This window comes from Trachypithecus francoisi, unplaced genomic scaffold (genome assembly GCF_009764315.1).
Source record: "Trachypithecus francoisi isolate TF-2019V2 unplaced genomic scaffold, Tfra_2.0 Lachesis_group12, whole genome shotgun sequence".
NCBI lineage: Eukaryota > Metazoa > Chordata > Mammalia > Primates > Cercopithecidae > Trachypithecus > Trachypithecus francoisi.
The window spans coordinates 522,694-542,622 of NW_022681457.1; the positions used below are offsets into that span (position 1 = coordinate 522,694).

At 60.4% G+C, this 19,929-nt stretch overlaps 2 protein-coding genes across 13 annotated transcripts in view; both read right to left on the minus strand.

Moving 5' to 3' along the window:
- NKPD1 (NTPase KAP family P-loop domain containing 1) lies at positions 1 to 14,219 on the minus strand. Of its 6 annotated transcripts, none has more exons than XM_033223634.1 (5): positions 11,248 to 13,132; positions 10,393 to 10,510; positions 9,028 to 9,453; positions 6,172 to 6,303; positions 1 to 4,192 (listed from the first exon to the last, which is right to left on the minus strand). In XM_033223634.1, the coding sequence occupies exons 2-5, from the start codon at positions 10,481 to 10,483 to the stop codon at positions 2,358 to 2,360; spliced, it is 2,484 nt and encodes an 827-aa protein (XP_033079525.1). In that variant the 5' UTR covers positions 10,484 to 10,510; positions 11,248 to 13,132; the 3' UTR covers positions 1 to 2,357. The 6 variants fall into 6 exon arrangements, with proteins under 6 accessions (XP_033079525.1, XP_033079523.1, XP_033079526.1 ...); XM_033223632.1 differs by having other exon boundaries at positions 10,393 to 10,547; XM_033223635.1 differs by lacking the exon at positions 11,248 to 13,132 and adding an exon at positions 10,988 to 11,241 and having other exon boundaries at positions 10,393 to 10,547.
- The window catches only part of TRAPPC6A (trafficking protein particle complex 6A), a 16,115-nt gene continuing 9,430 nt past the window's right edge, over positions 13,245 to 19,929 (minus strand). For 2 of the 7 annotated variants that reach the window (XM_033223644.1, XM_033223646.1), the window contains exons 2-6: positions 15,450 to 15,517; positions 15,059 to 15,209; positions 14,505 to 14,588; positions 14,258 to 14,351; positions 13,245 to 13,561 (exon numbers count right to left, since the gene is read on the minus strand). In XM_033223644.1, the coding sequence (XP_033079535.1) occupies positions 13,530 to 13,561; positions 14,258 to 14,351; positions 14,505 to 14,588; positions 15,059 to 15,209; positions 15,450 to 15,517 (429 nt within the window). In that variant the 3' untranslated portion in view covers positions 13,245 to 13,529. Of the gene's footprint in view, positions 13,562 to 14,257; positions 14,352 to 14,504; positions 14,589 to 15,058; positions 15,295 to 15,449; positions 15,518 to 16,000; positions 16,216 to 17,110; positions 17,248 to 19,929 lie in introns of those variants that run through there. The other 5 variants (XM_033223645.1, XM_033223647.1, XM_033223649.1 and 2 more) reach the window with 4 other exon arrangements.

Consider the following 19,929-nt stretch of genomic DNA (forward strand, 5'->3'; position numbering starts at 1 on the left):
GGCTCCCAGATGGAGGGCTGGAAGCTGAGAGGATCCTCCCTGCCGTCTCGTCTTCCCTTTCCCTTCAGCCACCCAAGTGTCGCCCGAGCTTGTCACGTTTTGCTAGCCTTTGCTGAAGATGTAGGGGGTCTGTTTCATTCAAGATCTCAATGTCCTAACCCAGGAGATGCTTATCGTTATACGTGGCTGTTCAGAGTGGCAGGCAGCTCTTCACCAAGTTATTCCTGGATCCAGGCCCCTTTGAAGCTCTTAGAGCTCTTGCTCCCCAGGGCCTCATGGGTCTCAGATCAAGTGGGCAGATGGGGGAAGGGAGTGGAGAAGGGAAACCTGCTCCCTAACTCATTGCTGGGAAAGGCGCACATATCAGCCGTGCTCCCGTTTTGTTGGTGACAACCAGTCCCGTGGCTTTACATAGGTGCAAGTTCTCAGAGCAGCTCCACATGAAGATACAGTGGCCAACAGTTTAGCCACAGCTTGGTACCACGTAACAGAGGCTACAGCTTTTTTTTTTTTTTTTTTTTTTTTTTCAGTCAGAGTCTCACTCTGCCACCTAGGCTGGAGTGCAGTGGCATCATCTCGGCTCACTCCAGCCACCGCCTCCCGGGTTCAAGTGACCCACCTTAGCCTCCTGAGTAGCTGGGATTACAGGTGTGCATCACCATGCCCAGCTAATTTTTTTGTATTTTTATTAGAGATGGGGTTTCACCATGTTGGCCAGGCTGATGCAGCTTCTTACTGAGGCATGGGGGGGCTTCAGTCCTGCCCCCACCTCCAGCCAAGTCTACATGTTAGCATCTCTCACAGCACCCCACTCCTGGTAACAGGAGTGAAAATTTATTTTCAGCCTGGATTCCAGGTGGTAAGAAACAAAACCAACTGAAACTGGCTTAGGGGAGCCTAAAAGGATATACTGACCCCAACCACACATCTACAGAAACAGACTTAACGGTGTCCCAAGCCCCATGCCTCTCTGAGGCCAACTCTCCCTGACTGCTAGGAAGCAGCTCCCAGGAGGTCCAGGTGTATCTACCAGCTTAGCCAGTCCAAGAATGGGAAACAGCACCTCTGCTTGCTCAACTCCAGGGACGATCCTGGAGGGCTATCACTGACCTGCATGCACCTGTGACAATTGCTGTGGCCAGAGGATTCTGGTGCTGCAGCCAGACCTGGATGCCATGCCCAGCCTTGGAGCTAAAGAACTGTGAGGTCAGTGACCCCAGTCCCATGGCCTGAGGGTGGGTGCCTTTGCAGAGCTCTCAGGTTCCTCAGGGACTGTCCCCTCTGCCAGCATCAGGGCCCCGGCTGAGAAGCCACACCCTCAGCCTCATCCCAGGTTGTGTTCAGTGTTGGCCCTTGCAGCCCCTGCCGGCACACACTTGGAACTGGGTCAGGCACCCCAGGGCCTGAGCGTGTGGCTGAACATTTGACCAATGAGGAATCAGGAACTGCCCAGAGGAGTGACACCCACCCCAGCCCAGGGCTCTGTCCAGAGGAAAGGCGGGCAGCCCTAGTGTAACCCCTCCTGGCTGGCTGCGGCTTGGGTCCTGTATGTCCCCATCTCTGCCCAACTTCCCTGTCCTCATCAAAGGGCTGATGCAGTGGCTTCAGTGTCAGTGACTAACCAGTGGTCCTTGGGTGGCCCTGGAGCGACTCATAAGGCAGGTACCCTGTGGACAGTTATTTGTCTGGGGGAGGTTAGTGCCACCCACCCCAACTGGCTGAGATGCCAGGTCTAATTAACCCATTACGTTGAGAATGGAGCCACCCTAGGGGTGGAGCAGCCTGCTGAGGTCACCGAGGTCACCCTCGGAAATGCCAGCTCCTGCCCTACTCACAGAGGGGCAGACTAGGGCATGGGGACGAGGACTGGGATTCCCTGAGGCCTGGGCGCTCCATGGTGCCTGAGTCAACCCCGCCCATCCACCTGTCATCTCCCAGCTCTGCAGCCTCGCCCACCGCCCCCGCAGCCTTTCCTGCCACAGAGATGCCAGATGAGGAGGCCAGCATGGCGCAGAGGAGGAAGTGGGCTTGACAGGATGGGGCAGGCCCTGTGGCAGGACGGGGCAGGCCTGGTCCCTGGTCAGATCAGGATGCAGAGAGCAACTCGGGGCTCTCAACACCCCCATTTATTGCACGTATATCCTGAGTTTCTCATTGGTCCTTCTGTGCCTGCTCTCATGCTGCCACCGGGTCGCTGCCCCGCTCCTGGAGGCTATGTCCACGGCTCTGGCTCCGATTCACCTGGGGGTGTGGCCCTCACAGGGCTCATTGGGACCCTGGGTCCAGTCCAGCCCCCTATTCCCCCATCTGGGCAGACAGAGGAACCCTTGCCTCCTGCTGCCCGCCAAGTCCTCCATTCAAGGCCCACCTGGGCTGGACTGCCCTGGATGGAAGAGCGAGCAGGCCACCGGCCATAGCTTGCCCCTGTGGGCCAAGTCCCCAGCGTGGTGGCCTTCGCTGGCTTGCCCTGAGGCACGGCCCGACGGAGGCGCCCCGGAGGCGCTGTTGGTCCGGTGGGCAGCGTGGGGGGCATCGCGGGCAGGGGACTTGGGCGGGCTGGGCGGCTTGAGGGCGCTGACGGCTCGGATGAGACCCATGCGCCGGCGGATTGAGTGGTCCAGGTTGACCGTGCAGCGCAGCAGGCTCTGTGCCTCGGCCACAGTGAAGGGGAAGTCGGCGCCCAGGAAGCGCTCGAAGAGCTCAGGGTCGCCGTCCAGGTCGAGTACGTTCTGCAACGCCTTGGTCATAGTGTGCAGCTCGCGGCTGTTGTCGCGGAACACGTCCCAGAGGCGAGCACGGGCCTCGGGCGCGCCCCCCGTCTGCTGCCGGTCCTCCAGGCACTGCAGCGCCCAGCTCAGGCGGCACGGCCACTGGTTGGCGAGCACCACCCACGCCACCGCCTGGCGCGGCGTGGGGCCCCCGAAGTCCCCCTGCTGCTGCTGCTGCAGCAGGCGCACGGTGATAGGCACGGTGTTGACGATGCGCCGCATGGACACCACGTTGTCGGGCACGTACTCGTAGAGGCAGTCGTGTTCGTTGTGAAGGCAAAAGAGCGCCTCCTGGATGCGCTGCGCAGCCTCGGCGTCGATGCGGCCCTGCCCGCGCTCCGCCCCCGCCTGCGTCTGCACCGCCAGCAGCTGCGCGCTCTCGCCCCTGGCGTCCCCCGGCAGCAATAGCTTGCGCGTGATGTCGCGGCACAACAGGTCGTCGCGGCTCTGCACCGCATCCTGCAGGAACTGCAGCTTGGTGCGACGGCCCATGATGGGCACAGAGAAGGGCAGCGTGACCGTGCGGTTGAGGAAGAGGTAGCCGTTGTCGGCCGTGCCCTTCATGTTGCCTGCGCTCTCCAGGCACGCGGCCAGGATGCTGGGGTCCACGACCAGGATGAAGATGAAGGGCGCGTGGCTGTCGGACAGCAGCGTGTTGATGGCGTTGAGCAGGCCCACCACACGCTCCGGGTAGCACGTGTCCAGCCCGGTGACCTCCAGCACCACGCGCAGCCGGCACCGCTGGTAGATCTCCAGGAAGCACAGGAAGTCGGTGAGCAGCTCCACCTCCTTCTTCACCTCGCACATGAAGCCCAGCTGGCTGCCGAACTTTTCGCGCGACACCAGCCGCTCGATCTTCTTGCGCTGGCTTACGAACAGGTGCTTGCCCACCGAGTACACGGCCATGAGCAGCCCCGAGCCCGACAGGGTGGTGGCCGCGCCGCCGAACGCCTTGAGCAGGCTGCCGTTCGGGCTGCCGTGGCCCAGTGCGTGGCCGCCCAGCGACAGGTAGAGCAGCCCCACGCCCAGGCCCAGCGCCGCCAGCAGCGCCAGCAGCCCCAGGCACACGCGGCGCCGGCAGTGCCACTCGCTGTGGCAGCAGTCCTGCCTGGTGGCCGGCTTGTTGCCCAGCACCGAGTACACGCTAAAGGGCAGCGCGCCGTAGTGGTGGCGGATGCCCTCGCACAACGTGGTCACCAGGCCGGCCCACAGCTTGTCGGTGCCCTCGTATTGCCAGGCGCTAAAGCGGATGAAAAGAAACTGCACGTTCCTGCGCCGCAGGTGCACCTCGGTGATGATGGGCTGCAGGAACACCAGGTACCACAGCAGCTGCGGGACGCCCCAGCCGCTCACGGCGCGCGGCCGCCACTGCACGTGCTGCAGCTCCTCCCTCTCGCGCTGCGCCGCCTCCTGCTGCATCAGCGCTGCGGGAAGGGAGCCCGGGAGCCGCGTGAGCCGCACACCCGCCGGGGTGGGCGGGGCCTAGTACGGGCGGGGCGGAGCGCTCCTGGAGAGGCGAGGGGCGCCCAGCAGAGGCGAGGGACTGGAAGGGAGCCGCGGCCTCTCCTTAAAGAGTTGGAAGCCGGTGCAGAAGCGCGGGAGTGGAGAGGCCTGGAGCCGGGCTTGGACCGGAAGCGGTCTGTAGGCCAGGCTGGGGGTCGAGATAGTTAGAGGTAGAGCCGGCAGAGGAGAGATGATGGGAGGCGGCAAAAAGAGATACGAGGAAGAGCCTGGGCTGGGTAAGGGGCTGGAGGTGGGTCGAGGGTGTAGAGGGCACTGGGAAGGTTCTGAGAGTGGACCGGGGAGAGGTGGTCGGTGTAAGAGATGAATGAATGAGATGCTGAGGACGAGCTATGCTAGGCAGCAGGATACAGCCTTGGTCTTATCTTCCAGACTTACTGCTCCTCATGCAAGAAGCCCTCCCTGATCCCAGGCTGGGTTGGAGGCCCTCAGCCATTCCCACTCTGGGTCATCACTATCTGAAAACAAGTCTCTCTCCCCTGCTGGACTGTGAGCAAGAAGGGCAGGGTCTGCCTGTCTTGGTCACCACTGTGTCCCCTGGGCACCAGAAGGTGCTTGGGGAATGCCTGAACAATGCATCATGAGAAATCTGAGGTCACAGGGTGAATGAGCGGGAGTATCTATGGCCCCCAGCAGGAGTAGGGACTCTCTGTTCCTTATATCCTCATTTTTTCTCCTCCCAGGACCCTGTGACAACACGGGGCAGGAGAGTGAGTGCTCAGTGGACAGTCAGTACAGGAACAAAAGGCTGTTGGGCCTGCACCAGGGCTGGGCACATGGAGGAGGAACATCAGTCCCAGCCCCTCTGGCCGCACATGGGGCTGAGGTCTGAGCTCCAGCAGGGCTTGATCCAGATCAAAGCTGCTGGGAAGCCGGGCGCGGTGACTCACACCTGTGATCTCAGCACTTTTTGGGAGGCCGAGGTGGGCAGATCACATGAGGTCAGGAGTTCAAGACCAGCATGGCCAATATGGCGAAACCCCATCGCTACTAAAAATACAAAAATTAGCCAGGCTTGGTGGCGGGCACCTGTAGTCCCAGCTACTCGGGAGGCTGAAGCAGGAGAATCGCTTGAACCCTAGAGGTGGAGGCTGCATTGAGCCAAGATTGTGCCACTGCACTCCAGCCTGGGAGACAGAGTGAGACGTGTAATCCCAGCACTTTGGGAGGCTGAGATGGGTGGATCACAAGGCCAAGAGATCGAGACCATCTGGCCAACGTGGTAAAACTCTGTCTCTACTAAAAATACAAAAAATTAGCCGGGCGTGGTGGTGTGTGCCTGTAATCCCAGCTACTTGAGAGGCTGAGGCAGGAAAGTCGCTTGAACCCGGGAGGTGGAGGTTGCGGTGAGCCAAGATCGCACCATTGTACTCCAGCCTGGCGACAGAGCAAGATTCTGTCTCAAAAAAAAAATAAATAAATAAAAAGCTGCTGGGGAACCTGGCGGGTTCCAGTTCATGTCTTCAATTATCATCTATATGTCAGGTGCCTTGTAACCACCAAGACCTAAGAGGTGGGTCTGGGTAGCACAGAGGTCAGTAGGGGCTTGGCAGGAGCCTGCAGCCTCAATAAAGAGCCTGGGCTTTCTGCCTTGGGTACTGGGGAGCATGGAAGGCACCAAGCACGGGGAGGACAGGGCCAGATCTGTCCTTCAGAAAGTCCTTGGAGTGGATTTAGTGGCAGAAGCAGGGAAGGGTACGACTTTGGGTCAGCCAGGAGGCCAGAGAAGCAGAGCCCAGGGTAGAGATGTGGGCTTGGGGAGGGCCTGGACTGGGGCAGGCTGACTGCAGGAGGTGGGGGATCTGAGGGAAGCCTGGAGCTGGGTGGGGACCAGAGGCCCTGTTTCTCATCCTCCCCGCAGCACACACACACAGCTCCTCACCCGTGATCTTGTCCAGCATCATGTGCAGGCGGCAGCCGAAAGGGGCATAGAAACCCACAGTCACAGGGACCGGCACGTGGCAGAGTGTCTTGGCCAGGCAGCTGCAGTAGACATCATCCTCTGTCAGGATATCTGGTGGTTGGGGGTGGGGACACTGAGTCAGGGCTGCTGGCCAGACACCACCCTCCTCCCATCTGCCCTCCATGGCCCCCGCTGTCAGCCCCTCCCTGGCACCCTGTGCCAAGGGGACTCAGGTCAAACCCTACAGTGGAGGTTTCCATGGCCATCAGTGGCCCCCACGTCCAGGGCGAGCTGTGCCCCTTTGGGTCCCACGAGGCTGGGAGGCTGGAATCCCCCCAGCCACACACCAGAGGCTGAGGCTGCGGGAAGTCAGCTTTCCTGGCCCCAGGTCACCAGGCTTGCTTGGTCACTAAGCCCATGATTCCCCCGGGAAAATCCCAAAGGCCTTTCTTTGTGATATGAGGCCCTCGGATGCTAAGACACCACTTTCCAACATCAGCAGGACTCCAGGCCACTCCTGCCTGTTCTGCTGGGCCAGCCAGAGCATGGAGAGGCCCTGGACCGCAGGCTCCTCCCACCTTCCTGTCCATCATGCCAGCAAGTCACTAATCCCACCTGAGCCCAGGCTTGGGAGAGAGATGACCAGACTGGAGCTCCAGTCCCGGCCCCACCGCTTTTCTCTGCAGACCCCAGGGAGAGGCTCAGTTCCCTCTGAAGAGTGGGGTAGCGGAGACACCGGGGAGCAGGAACGCCAAAGTGTCTGGCCAGCGCTGGGCCCTTGGTCAATGTCATAGTCTCCAGTGGCCATTTATGGCCCTGGCCACCAGTCACTGGCACTACAGCATCCGCTCTGCAGAGGACACCCTGTCCCCCACTGAGGGTTGCTTCTCAGACCTGGAAATGGGGTATCAAAAAGGCAGGGTTCAGTCTTGCGGGGGCACATGGGGCCAGCCTTGTGGTGCACAGTGCGGGTAACACAGCCACGTTCAGAGAGGCCTGATGGGCTGCAGGAAATGGGCCACGCCTAGCGGCAAAGCCAGACGGCCAGGAAGCAGACTCAGGAGTAGGTCTACTGAGGTGTGGGCCAGGTGGGTCTAATTCCAGCTCTGCCAGATCACTGGGTGGCTCCACCTCATCCACCCTCTATTTCCCTGTGTGTGAAATAGACATCATAGCCCCGAGGCTCTGGTGACAGGGCTGTGCCCAACCTAGAGTCCTGCTGAGTCCCTGTTGCTCTACTTTCAATCCAGACCTAGAAACCCAGCCATGTCCCCACCTCTGCTGCCACCACCCTGGCCAGGCTGCCAGCACCTCTCGCCTGGATTCTTGCAATCTCCTGCTCCCTGGGCCACCTGCTTCTGCCCTCCTCCCACAGCCCATTCTCCTGGAGATCCTGTCAGCTCATGTCCATCCTCAGCTCCAAAGCCTCCTGTGGCTCCTGCCTCCTTTAGGGCAAAAGCTGAAGTGCTGGCTTCTTGCTGGCTCAGAAACATGCCTCCCCAGGGCCTCTGCTCTAACACTGCCTTAATGAGGCCCAGCCTGACGACCCTATTTAATCTGGAAACCCTGACATCCCCCATCTCCTCTCCGTGCTTTATTTTTCCCTAGTGTGGTTGTTACCGAGTGGTATACTTTTAGAGGCAATGTCTTGCTCTGTCACCCAGGCTGGAAGTGCAGTGGCACAATTATAGGTCACTGCAGCCTCAAACTCTGGGGCTCAAGGGATCCTCCTGCTTCAGCCTCCCATATGGCTGGGACCACAAGCATGCACCACCATGCTGGGCTAATGTTTATTTTACCTTTTGTAGATACAGGGCCTAACTACGCTGCCCAGGCTGGTCTGGAACTCCTGGCCTCAAGCGATCCTCCTGCCTCAGCCTTCCAAACTACTTGGATTACAGACATGAGCCAGTGCGCCCAGCCACACCTTTTTTTTTTTTTTTTTTGAGACAGAGTCTCACTCTTGTTGCCCAGGCTGGAGTGCAGTGGTGTGATCTCGGCTCATTGCAACCTCTACCTCCCAGGTTCAAGTGATTCTCATGCCTCAGCCTCCTGAGTAACTGGGATTATAGGTGCTGGCCACTACGCCTGGCTAATTTTTGTACTTTTAGTAGAGATGGGGTTGCACCGTGTTGGCCAGGCTGGTCTCAAACCCCTGACCTCAAGTGATCCAGCAGCTTCAGCCTCCCAAAGTGCTGGGATTATAGGCGTGGGCCACTGCACCCGGCCTCCCAGCCACACTTTTAAATTTCCTTGTTTCCTGTACCTGCCCCCGGCTGCAATACATGAAGACAGAGATGTCTGTTGATCCTGCTCCCCACTGTGCCCCCAGAACAGGGCCTGGCACACTCATGGAGTGAATGAGGGAGGGAGGGAGCAAGCAAGTGGGTCCTTCCATTGCTGACCTTTGCTCTCCGTTCCCCAGGCCACTCCCTAGCTCTGTCTCCCCCATGCCAGAGCCGGCCAACAACTCAGGGCTCACCATCCCTGCCCCATGTACCCTGTAGCCTGCTGGGCCAGAGGAAGGGGCTGAGAAGAGACCAGAGCACAGCCAGGGTGTTGGCAGAGGGAAAGGGGGAAGGAGAGGGAGGACTTCACTGCCTGGCCCAGGATGGCGGCACGGGGCAGGCCTGGCCTGGAAGCCTTGGACCCCAACAGGTGAAGCAGAGGCAGCCAGCCTGAGCCCCGGTGCCAGGGACGCACCCCTCCTGGATAGGGACCAGGGTGTGGATGAAGAGGTCAGGCGCAAGATGCTAGGCAGAGAGCAAAGGGAGCAGGCGGGAAGTGAGGTGGCAGGAGCGAGAACAGAGGCCCCGAGAAGACCAGGGTGAGCACCGGGGCTGTAGGTGGTGAAGGAGCCACAGGCCCCTGGGGCGGGCAGAGGCCGGGCATCAGTGGGTTCGCTGGGCTCCAGGAAGATGCTGGCCGCGGAGGATAGGGCTGGGCCACTGCTGGCCATGGCCAGTGCCGTGATGGGTAAGGGGGGGGCCTGAAGGGCACCGGCTGGTTCCCTGGGGACAGTGGAGGTTGCAGGCACCCCTTTCTGGGCTTCGTGAATGGGGCAGAGCCGCTGCCGAAGGGGGCTGGGAGGTGGGGGCTGGGGCTGCCGCTGCAGGACGGAGGGCGAGAGGCCCCGGCGCCAGCCACTGCCGCCCACTCGGTGGCTGTGGTAGGCCAGCTGCCAGTGTGACTGGGGGGAAGGTCGACAGGGCCTGTGGGCTCGGAGGGCTGCTGAGTCCTGGCGCCACTGATGACAGCATCCTGGAAGGAAGGAAGTGGGGGTGACTGGGCCTGTGTCCCCAACTTCCCAGGGACACCGGCACAAGCCAGATCAAGTCTTCAGGTAGAATCTAGGGGCCGGAGTATTCTTGGGAGCCCCAGAAACCCCTCAAAAAGTCCGACTGTACGTGGGGGAGGTATGGGCAGGGGAGGGCCCCGGGGTCAGTGCTGTTCCACAGCAGGGGAGCGGGGAAGGTGCAGGGCTTGGACTTCAGCTGGGGTCAGAGAGGCTGGGGCTTCAGTGGAGGCTGGTGCGGGCCACAGCAGATTCCTGGATTCCTGGGGGGTGCCCTGAGTGCAGGGGTCAAGGAAACAGAGGATCCATTGGGAGCTGGCCCTGGCTGGCCCAGGGAGGCCGGAGTGATGGGTGGTTGTGTGGAGAGGAGTAGGCCAGGGATTTGGATGCGGGGGTGGATCTTGTCCCCAGCTCGGGCCAGGGTGGCAGGAAGGGTGGTGACCTGGGAAGCTCCGGCCCTCACCCCAGCCCTGAGGAGGCTGAATCAGCCCCAGTGGGAGGGCACTGCCCCCTCCCCCCACTAAACAAGAGCACCCGTGGTCGCCACCAGAAACTGGGCCCAGCCTCATTCAGACATGTTCAGTGTGCGGGGCTCCCTCTCCTACCCTACTCCCAGCACACTGCTCCCCTCCAGGCTGGGGGCCGTCCACACAGGCCTGGGGGTTTGGAGAGGGGAAAGGGCAGGCCAGGTGGCCCGGCTTCCATCTCCAGCCCAGGCTCCTATCTTCGGGCCCCCCGGCCCTGTGGTCCTAGTCCTGGGTCCCGGCCCTGCTGCTACACAGATGCCTCTTGGGGGGGTGCAGGTGGCTTTTCTCTCCTGGGGACGCAGCTCCCCTTCCTTCATTCACTCCGGCTCCCTCACAGGCCTCTGCCGGCCATCGCCCACCCCCAAACTGAACCCGTACCTTTTTGGTGCCCCAACTCTGGGTCCCAGAAGTAGTGCCCGTTGGGGCTCTGGGCATCCTTGGCAAAGTGGACTTTGTAATGCTTGTGCATGGCAGCCGGGCAGCTGGGGGCCTCTTCCTGGGGCAGGAGGGGGTGCACAGGCTCAGTGTAGCCTCTGGGTCATGAACAGCAGAGAGCTGAGGTCAGGGGCCCTGCCCTGCCCAAGAGCTTGGACAGGGGAGAAGCCAAGTCCCAGATGCTGGCTTCCTAAGTCACTTGGGAGGAGGGGGCAGAGGTGGCCTTCAGGGTACAGTGAGGGGCAGGATGAAGAGGGATGGCCAGAGGAGGGAACAGAGAACCGCTGGGGGTGGCTAGGGGCTAATTTGAGGTTGCGTGTCGGGAAGCCGCTGGGAGTTTCCAAGAGGCTAGGACATTGGGGAGTGCTGAGCAGATGTGGGCTGGGGAAATAGGGGGTCCGGTGTGGTGGCTGAGTGACACAAGGGGTCATTAAGGTGTGGGGTGCTGTGGGAGGCTGGCACGCTTTGGAAGGACATGAAGCTAGTGAGGTGAGCTGGAGAGCAGCTGAGAAGCAGAGTGAAAGTCAGAGCTAGGTACCTGTGGGATTGAATGATACGATGGAGGGGGAATTGTGAGGGAGCAATGAAATCACAGTGGTCCAATTTGGGGAGAGGCTCAGCAAACTCGGGCAAGATGAGTGTACCGCGTTTCAAACGTGAAGAGCCGAAAGCAGGACGGGGAAGGATGCTGTGTGGGGGACAGGGATGGGGAAAGGCTGAGGGGCAGAGGAAACTGGGGTGCTGACGGTTGGGAGCCTGTCCACCACTCCCCACCCCCAGTCCCGGGTCCACTCGTACCTGACGGCGGCCTCACGACCCCAGCTGCCTGCCCCGCGAGCTGCTGCCGCGCCAGCCCGAACTGTCAGCACAGGCCCATCCTGATGGAGGCCCCAGCCCAGCGCCCGCCCGACCGGTTTGCCTGCCTGTCCCCGCCCCTTCCCCAGCGCCTGCCTGTCCCCGGTGCGCTCTGCTCTTGAGGACTGGACTCAGTCTTGTGCCCCCGTCCCTGGTAAGGAACGGAGATGCATCCCACAGCACTGCCTAAGTCTCCTCAAGGCAGCCACGGGCCCAGGCACTTCTGCTGGTGGTTAGGCGCGGGGGGAGGCGGGGGGACAAGGAGCTGGGATGCCAGCACCTCCTTGGCTCAGCTATGTGACCTTGGGCAGGGGACTTCACTCTCCGAGCCTCGGCTTCCTCATTGCTGAGTGGGCACCTGTCTCTCATGGTTGCCGCGAGGGAGGCACGGGGTAGGAGTCCCCTCAGTCCAGCGCCTGGCGCGCCTGACCCGGGGCTGTGCTGACCCATTTACCTGGTGCTGCTCTAAATGGACGTCCATAGGACAAAGCAACAGCACACACATCAAGGCTGGCTGCACCCTAGCTCCATCTTCCTCTCCACCACCCAGGGGCCAGGTGTGATGCCTGCTTCACAGATGAGGACACTGAGGCCCAGAGAAGTGAAGTCCTCTGCCCCAGGGCAACAGAGGCAGAGCAGGGATTTGAAAGCAGACAGTGATTGCTACTCCCAGGCTTGCCAAGGCTCTGTCTCCTGCCTTCGAGGGCCAGCACTCAGTGACTGTCTCCCCACAGATGCCCTCTGAGGGGTGAAGGCTGGGGAGAGGCTGGGCAGGAGATGCCCTGGAGGCCCCTCGGCCCTCTGGGGCCCTGGCTCCCTGTGGCTGCTGGCATGACGGGGTCAATAGTTGCTTCCCTGACAGACGGGGTGCTCTGATGGGGATGGGGGAGGCAGCCCCAGAACAGTGCCCAGGACAAGATAAAGGGAACCCACCCGGCCCTGGGTTCTGCCCAGGTGACCAAACACTGCTCCCCACGGCCAGAGCCAGGGCCCTTCCTGCTACCTGGGACCTGCTCTGTCTCCTCCCCGACCCTTCAAGCCGGTTGCTCTGGGAAGGTTCCTCCCTGGCCCATCAGGCGTGGCATCTGAGCGTGGGCATGTCTGCAGTGGACCTCCGTGCCAACCCCCCACACCCCTGGCTGGAACATGAAGCATGGCTCAACGTAAACGAGACATCTCCGCAGAATGAGGTTGCTCCGGGCTGGGAGCATAGCAGCTAGGAGGCTGCTGGACACTAGGGGGAGCAGGTGTTTGGGGAGTGGGCCAGGCAGGGGCAGCACTGCAGAGGCAGACACAGGACAGAGCTACACTCAGCCAGGTGGGCTGGGAAGAGGTGACCCAGGCAGTGACTGACGGGGTGACTGGACCCCACTTTACAGGGGAGTTTCTTTAGCAAGGGACCCCTTTCTCATCCCATTTGGGTCTTAACCCCCAGCCTCGGTTGGAAGCTGTGAGGCTGGGGCACTTACCTACATCAGGCAGCGGGTGGCGAAGCCTAGGAGTCCCCAGATGCTACAGATGCGAGCAGGGTGGAAGGGGGCAGCATAAGGGCCACTCTGCCCATGGACAGGCAGCAGGAGTGCGTAGGGGCCACGTGTGTCCACGGGGGTGTCTGGCCTCTCCCTACCCCATGCATCCCCAGCCCTGGCAGCCCCAGCCTACACTCTGGGCACTCCCAGCCCTGCTCCCCAGGAGGACGCTCCATTCCGTGCAGATCGCCGGGCAGAGGGCAGCCCCAGACTTGTTGACTCGGCAGAGATGCCAGCGAGGCCGCCCATGCCGAGGGCCAGCATCCCTCTGCCAGGAGCACGGGGAGGGAGGGAGCAGAGGGGGACCTGGCAGGGGAGGGAGGGTCTGAGGGGCATGGGAGCCAGAAAGGTGCCCACTCCCCTGCAGGACCTGTGACAGTTGCTCCACAGATCCTCCCCCGCTGCTGTCAGTCAGATTCCACACACACAGCCTTTATTGAACAGCTGCTGGGCAGTGAGCAGGCAGGAATCCCACCCCAGTCCTGACCGCAGCTGGGACCCCTTTGCCTCCTGTGACACCCCCACCTCGCTTTGATACCCACTTCCTGAGTAAATGTGACCCCTAGGGCCTGGGATCCCCAGCACTAGCCCCAACACCACCCCCAAATGCAGCAGCCTGGGGCCCAATGCAGCCGCCTTCTCCTGAGGCCGGTGAGACTGGGGGCAGCCATGCGGCTCAGCGGGTGCAGGGCGGGCTTAAGATTTCGGAATCACCACCTGGAACTTACCTGGAAGAGAAGGCCTGGCTTAGGCTTGAGGATGGGATGGGAGAGAGGCAGAGGGCACCTGGACAGCTCTTAGGTGCTCACCCCTGTCCTGCACTGACACCCCAGTGGCTAGGTTGGGCTATTTCCTCCCGCCCACGTGGCCACATCCCTGGGCTGTGTGAGTAACCAGGGGCATGAGGGCCACGAATGTGGCCGCAGGGAGGCGCCCAGCGCAGGCTTCTGTGGTATGCATCACTCGGTCCTACCCCACGGCAGCCGTGGGGCCCCCCCACGAATGGGCCTGGGGAACCAGCAGAGCGAAAATAACTGAAGGTTGGGGAGGTGGTGGGACAGGCTGTCCCCAGGCAGAAATGGGGTTCCCGCTTGTCTGACAGAGGACACCGAGTCAGGCTGGCTGCAAGTTCCTTGAAGCCTGCCATCCCCCACATCGAAGGATCAGCAAGGATGACTTCTATTATGTCCACCTGGGATCCCGTGCTGGGAAAAGATGTTCAAAACAGCCAGACAGTTCTCTCTGCAGGGCTGGCGACGTCATGGAGCCAGGGGCACAGATGGGCCTGCACTGGCTGTGTGGCTGAGCAGGTGACTTAAACCTGGGCCTGCCTCCCGGGCACCCACACAGGAGTGGGGCTGGAACTCTGAAGGCCTCAGCAACTCAAGGGATGAGAAGAATCCCCCCAACCCGCCATGACTCACAGATGGGCAGGGCTGCCACGGAAGCGGTGACCACACTCTCAATGCCCAGGGTACAGAGGGCGCCACGCAGGAGGCCGCAGGTGAAGGCCAGGAACTGGGGAGGGGACACAGATAAGCATGGGAAGAGAGGGGAGGCCGGCATCGAGGTCTGGGGCACTCCTTAGGCCTGGGGAGAGGCCTGACGTGGGGTAGAGACTGGGTAACAGGAGGAAGGGAGGTGTGGACAAGGCCCCAGCTCCCCCCATACCTTGGGCGCTTCCTCCAGATACTGCAGGCCAGAGGCCATCGGAAGGAGGAGGGGGAAGCTGTTGTCTTGCAGGACATAGGTCCCCTGGGGGAGAGGAGAGGCCGGTGGGTGGGGGCGGGGCCTGCACATTTGAAGCGCAGGGAGGGGAAGCGGGAACCCAGGTCCTAGATTGGGCTGACGTCGGGAAGTCCCCCTCCCTGAGAACCACTGGAATCATGGCCTTGGCCTCCAGTGCTCCAGTAGGGCCCAGGGCTTCCAAAGTTGGACTAGGTGCCTGTGCCCTGGGGAGTGTGGGTCCTACCCTCGCCTCCCAGGGTTGCGCAGAAAAGCTGGGGACCCGGCCCAGGAAGCTGCGGAGGGGCGGGCACAGCCTGGGGTGTTCACTGGGGACAAGCAGCATCGCACTGGGGGGAGGGCAGGCGGCCACCAGGGACTTTCTGCCCATGCATGGCTCACTCCTGGTAGGCTGGGGAAGTTCTGGAAATACCCCCTATGCCCCAGTGCAGCCTCCTGGCTTCCCTTAGAGGATCAGACAGAGCAAGAGCTGCAGCCACCTGAGGGAAAGCTCTGGGCGGGTCCGGCAGCCGCTGCTCTGGCGCCGGGGCTTCCCCTCCCACTCTCCTGGTCTCGCCCTCGGGAGGGAGCCGGATGGGCAGGCTGGGGCGCTCCCACCTGGTGATTGGTGCGCAGGCTGTCCATCTGCTTCTGGAACACAGCCACCCACAGGTCTTTGCACAAGAACTTGAGGACATCCAGCTCCTCCCTGAAGGCCAGCGTCTCCCGGGGCAGTCTGGTGGGGCAGTGCCAGGCTGAGGCCGTGGGGCCGGGCGAGGAACAGGGAAGAAGCCAGGCCCATCTCCCACATGGAGCAATGCAACCTCCCTGCCCGGGGCCTGCCCAGCCCTGCCAGCTAGGCTCGGGGAGAGCAGGGGGGCCCGCGCTCACCTCTCGCCTAGAGCCTGGCCCACGCGGAACCCCATACCCTCCAGGACCGACAGGCTCATCTTCTGTCCCTAGAAGGCCAGGGGAGAGACGCTCAGGAGCCCTTGGCCACCTCGAACCCGGGGCCACCCAGGGGGGCACCTGCCAGGGGACCCGAAGACCAATTTGCCAGTGCCCATCAATCAGTTCAGGGGTAAGCAGGGAGAGGCTCTGGCACAGCCCGGCCAGGGCAGGGGCAGGCCTCTAGGGCACCAGGGCTCCCTCACCCACCTCTGCAGACCTCGCAGGCTCTCTGGATCCCCAGATCATCAGCCCCCAAGAACCAGCTCCTCCTTCCCCCAGGAACAGTGGGGGTCTTCCCCAGGTTCCCTGCCCCCTGCACGACTCTTCCTCACAACACCAGTCACACGCTGCACATGCTTTCAGCGCGAACCCTCACAATGCCCTGGAAGTGGGAGCTGCGACTCCACCAAGAGGCTCCAGGTGACCTGCCCAAGGGCTGGAGGCTGGGCCACAGGAAAAGGAGCTGTGGAAGTCAACCATGATCATCATGCCTTATAATATTGGCCAAGATCCCTGGGGGTACACGTGGAAGCTCAGAACAGGCAGATCTTTCTTTGGGTGCTCAGGAAGGACAGTGGCATTCATGTAGTGTCTGGAGGGTAGGCCAGGGTCCACACAGGAGGGGACTGAGCTGGCAGAGGCAGGCCCCAGGCAGGAGGGCTGCACTCAGTGTCTGTCCACGTGCCTGTGTGTGTGGATGGCATGGCTGGAAGAGATGAGGTGTTCATGAATTTTTTTTTTTTTTTTTTAAAGATGTTGTTTCACTTCGTTGCCCGGGCTGGAGTGCAGTAGCCTGATCTCGACTCACTGCAACTTCCGACTCCTGGGTTCTAGCAATTCTCCTGCCTCAGCCTCCCAAGTAGCTGGGACTACAGGTGCCCACCACCACGCCCGACTAATTTTTTGTATTTCAGTAGAGAAGGGGTTTCACTGTGTTGCCCAGGCTTGTCTCGAACTCCTGAACTCAGGCAATCCACCCACCTCGGCCTCTCAAAGTGCTGGGATTACAGGTGTGAGCCACTGCTCCTGGCAATTTTTCTTTTTTGGAGACAAGAGTCTCACTGTGGGCCAGGCTAGAGTGCAGTGGTACACTGTAGGCTCACTGCAACCTCCACCTCCCGTGTTCAAGCAATTCTCCTGCCTCAGCCTCCCGAGTAGCTGGGATTACAGGTGTGTGTGTCACCACACCTGGCTAATTTTTGTATTTTTGGTAGATATGGGGCTTCACCATGTTGGCCAGGCTGGTCTCAAACTCCTAGCCTCAAATGATCCGCCCGCCTTGGCTTCCCAAAGTGCTGGGATTACAGGCAAGAGCCACTGCACCTGGCCATGGATTTTTTTTTTTCCCTCCGGTGATTTGCTGTAAGCAGAGGAAGCGGGGGGCCCACACTGGGGGCACACCAGAAATCCCTGCATGGCTTGGGCGTGAGGTGCCAGGTTTCTCAGAGAAAGCCTGGCAGAGCAGAAGTGGGGGAACAGAGGAGAGGCTGGTGTGTAGCCCTGAGCTGAAGGAAGCTCATCCTCCTGCTGGTTGCTCTCAGGAGCCTGCAGTCACCTGGCCTGAGCCCTGCAGCCCTCCCTCTCCTGCCCTCCACCCCCACCTTCACTCAGGAGTGGCAGCTACGGCCTCCTCCCTCCAGGGCTGCACCATCAACGCAGCCATCCGAATGGGAATGGGAATTCTCTGCTTGGCTCCAGTCCTGGAGAGGGTCTCCCAGCCTGGAGAGGGTGTCCGAGGAAGGCTTCTTGCAGCCTGCTGGTCCAGCTGCCTCCATCCCTCCCTCACCCTCTCCACCCACTCGGGACACTCGCTTTCCTTGGTTGGGAAGGCTCAGACTTCTGGGCCTTTGTACTGACTTCCTTCCCTCCCTCCCAGTTGGCGTCCCCAGCGCTGCCCACTGCGCACTGTCAATGGATGAGGACACAGCTCTGTGAAGGTGGGGACCCAGGCTGATCAATTCACATCCGGCCTTCGGCAGCCAACACAGGGCTTGGCATGTGGGTGGTGCTTAATAGACTGGCTGATGAGACAACGTGCGTCAACAAAGGACACAGTAAGTCCTCACCTAATGCTGTCAACGGGCTCTGGGAAACTACGGCTTTAAGCAAAATGACACATGATGAAACCAATTTCACGCAGGTTAATTAACATAAACAAGAGTGAAGTTCCAATGCCATGTTTCTGGTACAAAAACATCACCAGACTTCTAAATAACAATGAAAACGTAATATTAAACACTGAAATAAATGTGAGCTACACATACATATGAGAAAGATTAAGCCGGGCGCAGTGAGTCACTCCTGTAATCCTAGCACTTTGGCAGGCCGAGGCAGGTGGATCACCTGAGGTTAGGAGTGCAAGACCAGCCTGGCCAACACGGCGAAGCCCTGTCGCTACTAAAAATACAAAAATTGGCCGGGCATGGTGGCAGGCACCTGTAATCCCAGCTACTTGGGAGGCTGAGGCAGGAGAATTGCTTGAACCCGGGAGACAGAGGTGTCAGTGAGCCAAGCTCATCCCACTGCACTCCAGTCTGGGCGACAAAAGCGAGACTCTGTCTCAAAAAAAAATAAAGATTAAAACAAGTAAGATAGGCTGGGCACGGTGGCTCATGCCTGCAATCCTAGCACTTTGTGGGTCACTTGAGCCCGAGGTTTTTTTTTTTTTTTTTTTTGAGACGGAGTTTCCCTCTGTCACCCAGGCTGGAGTGCAGTGGCGCGATTTCGGCTCACTGCAAGCTCTGCCTCCCAGGTTCAAATCATTCTCCTGCCTCAGCCTCCCAAGTAGCTGGGACCATAGGCGCCCGCCACCAAGCCCGGCTAAGTTTTTTGTATTTTTAGTAGAGACAGGGTTTCACCTTGTTAGCCAGGATGGCCTCCATCTCCTGACCTCGTGATCCACCCGCCTCGACCTCCCAAAGTGCTGGGATTACAGGCGTGGGCCACCGTGCCCAGCTGAGCCCAGGAGTTCGAGTCCAGCCTTGGCGACATGGCGAAACCCCTTCTCTACAAAAAAATACAAAAGTTAGCTATGCATGGTGGCGGGCACATATGTCCCAGCTACTTAGGAAGCTGAGGCAGGAGGATCGTCTGAGCCCAGGAGGTCACAACTACAGTGAGCCATGATCATGCCGCTGTATGCCAGCACAGGCAACAGAGCAAGACCCTGTCTTAAAAAATAAATAAAAACAAAAAACCGGCCGGGCACGGTGGCTCAAGCCTATAATCCCAGCACTTTGGGAGGCCGAGACGGGCAGATCATGAGGTCAGGAGATCGAGACCATCCTGGCTAACACAGTGAAACCCTGTCTCTACTAAAAAATACAAAAAAGTAGCCGGGCGAGGTGGCGGGCACCTGTAGTCCCAGCTGCTCGGGAGGCTGAGGCAGGAGAATGGCGTGAACCCGGGAGGCGGAGTTTGCAGTGAGCTGAGATCCGGCCACTGCACTCCCGCCTGGGCGGCAGAGAGAGACTCCGTCTCAAAAAAAAAAAAAAAAAAAACCAGGAAGACATTTACTTACTTCCTCCAGCTCAGGGTCCTGGGGGGCTAGAGCCTGTCCCGGCAAGGCCAAAAGCAGGAATGGACCCTGGACAGGATGCCATCCCATCACAGGGAACACACAGGTCCCTAATCACTCATGCTGGGCCCATGGAGACCCGGGAGCTCACCTAACGGACACACCCCAAGGATGCACAAGGAAAGGAGTGCCCAGAGGAACCTGCACCAGCACGGGGAGAACCTGCAACCACCACCCAGACAGTGGTCCCGGGAATCAGTACTTTTTCCTCATCAATATCACAACAAAGTATTATTCCAGGACCAGCAAACTGTGCGGCGGGAGTTTTCTACAGCCCTCTTGTTTTACCTTTCCACTCTCACAGGAGGCTGTATTTCCAGATGGAAACTGGGGCTCCGAGGTAAGAACCCATCCAAGGCACCCTCAGCACAGGGCTGTCTTTCACACCCCAGCAGGTCCACATAGGAGGGTGGGTGGGTGACAGCCATGGCTGTTGAGGGCCTCATGGAAGTGGAGTGCGCTTGGAATGGGGGAGGCGCTGAGCTGAGGTCGCCCATATCTGAAGCTAAGGTGCCCTTTCCTCTGCCTGGCCCCTTGCCAGGCCTTGCCCTCCTGGGTGACAATGACACGACTTCCTGTTGCACTGGCTCCCTCTGGTGTCACCATCTGCTTTCCTCCGGTGTCCTCCGGCACAGCACGGCCGGCCACACAGCAGAGGCTCAGGGAAGGGGCCGATGACTGCAGGAGAAGGGCAGGTGTGTGAGAGAGACAGGGTGGGAAGAGACCCCTGCCCGTGGGTCCTTCATAGCAGCACTACCAGCAGCGCAGGTGCAGAACCACCGCCCGGGTCCAGATCCACCCCAGCGCTTACCACCTGTGGGACCTGGGCCAGCACTTACCATG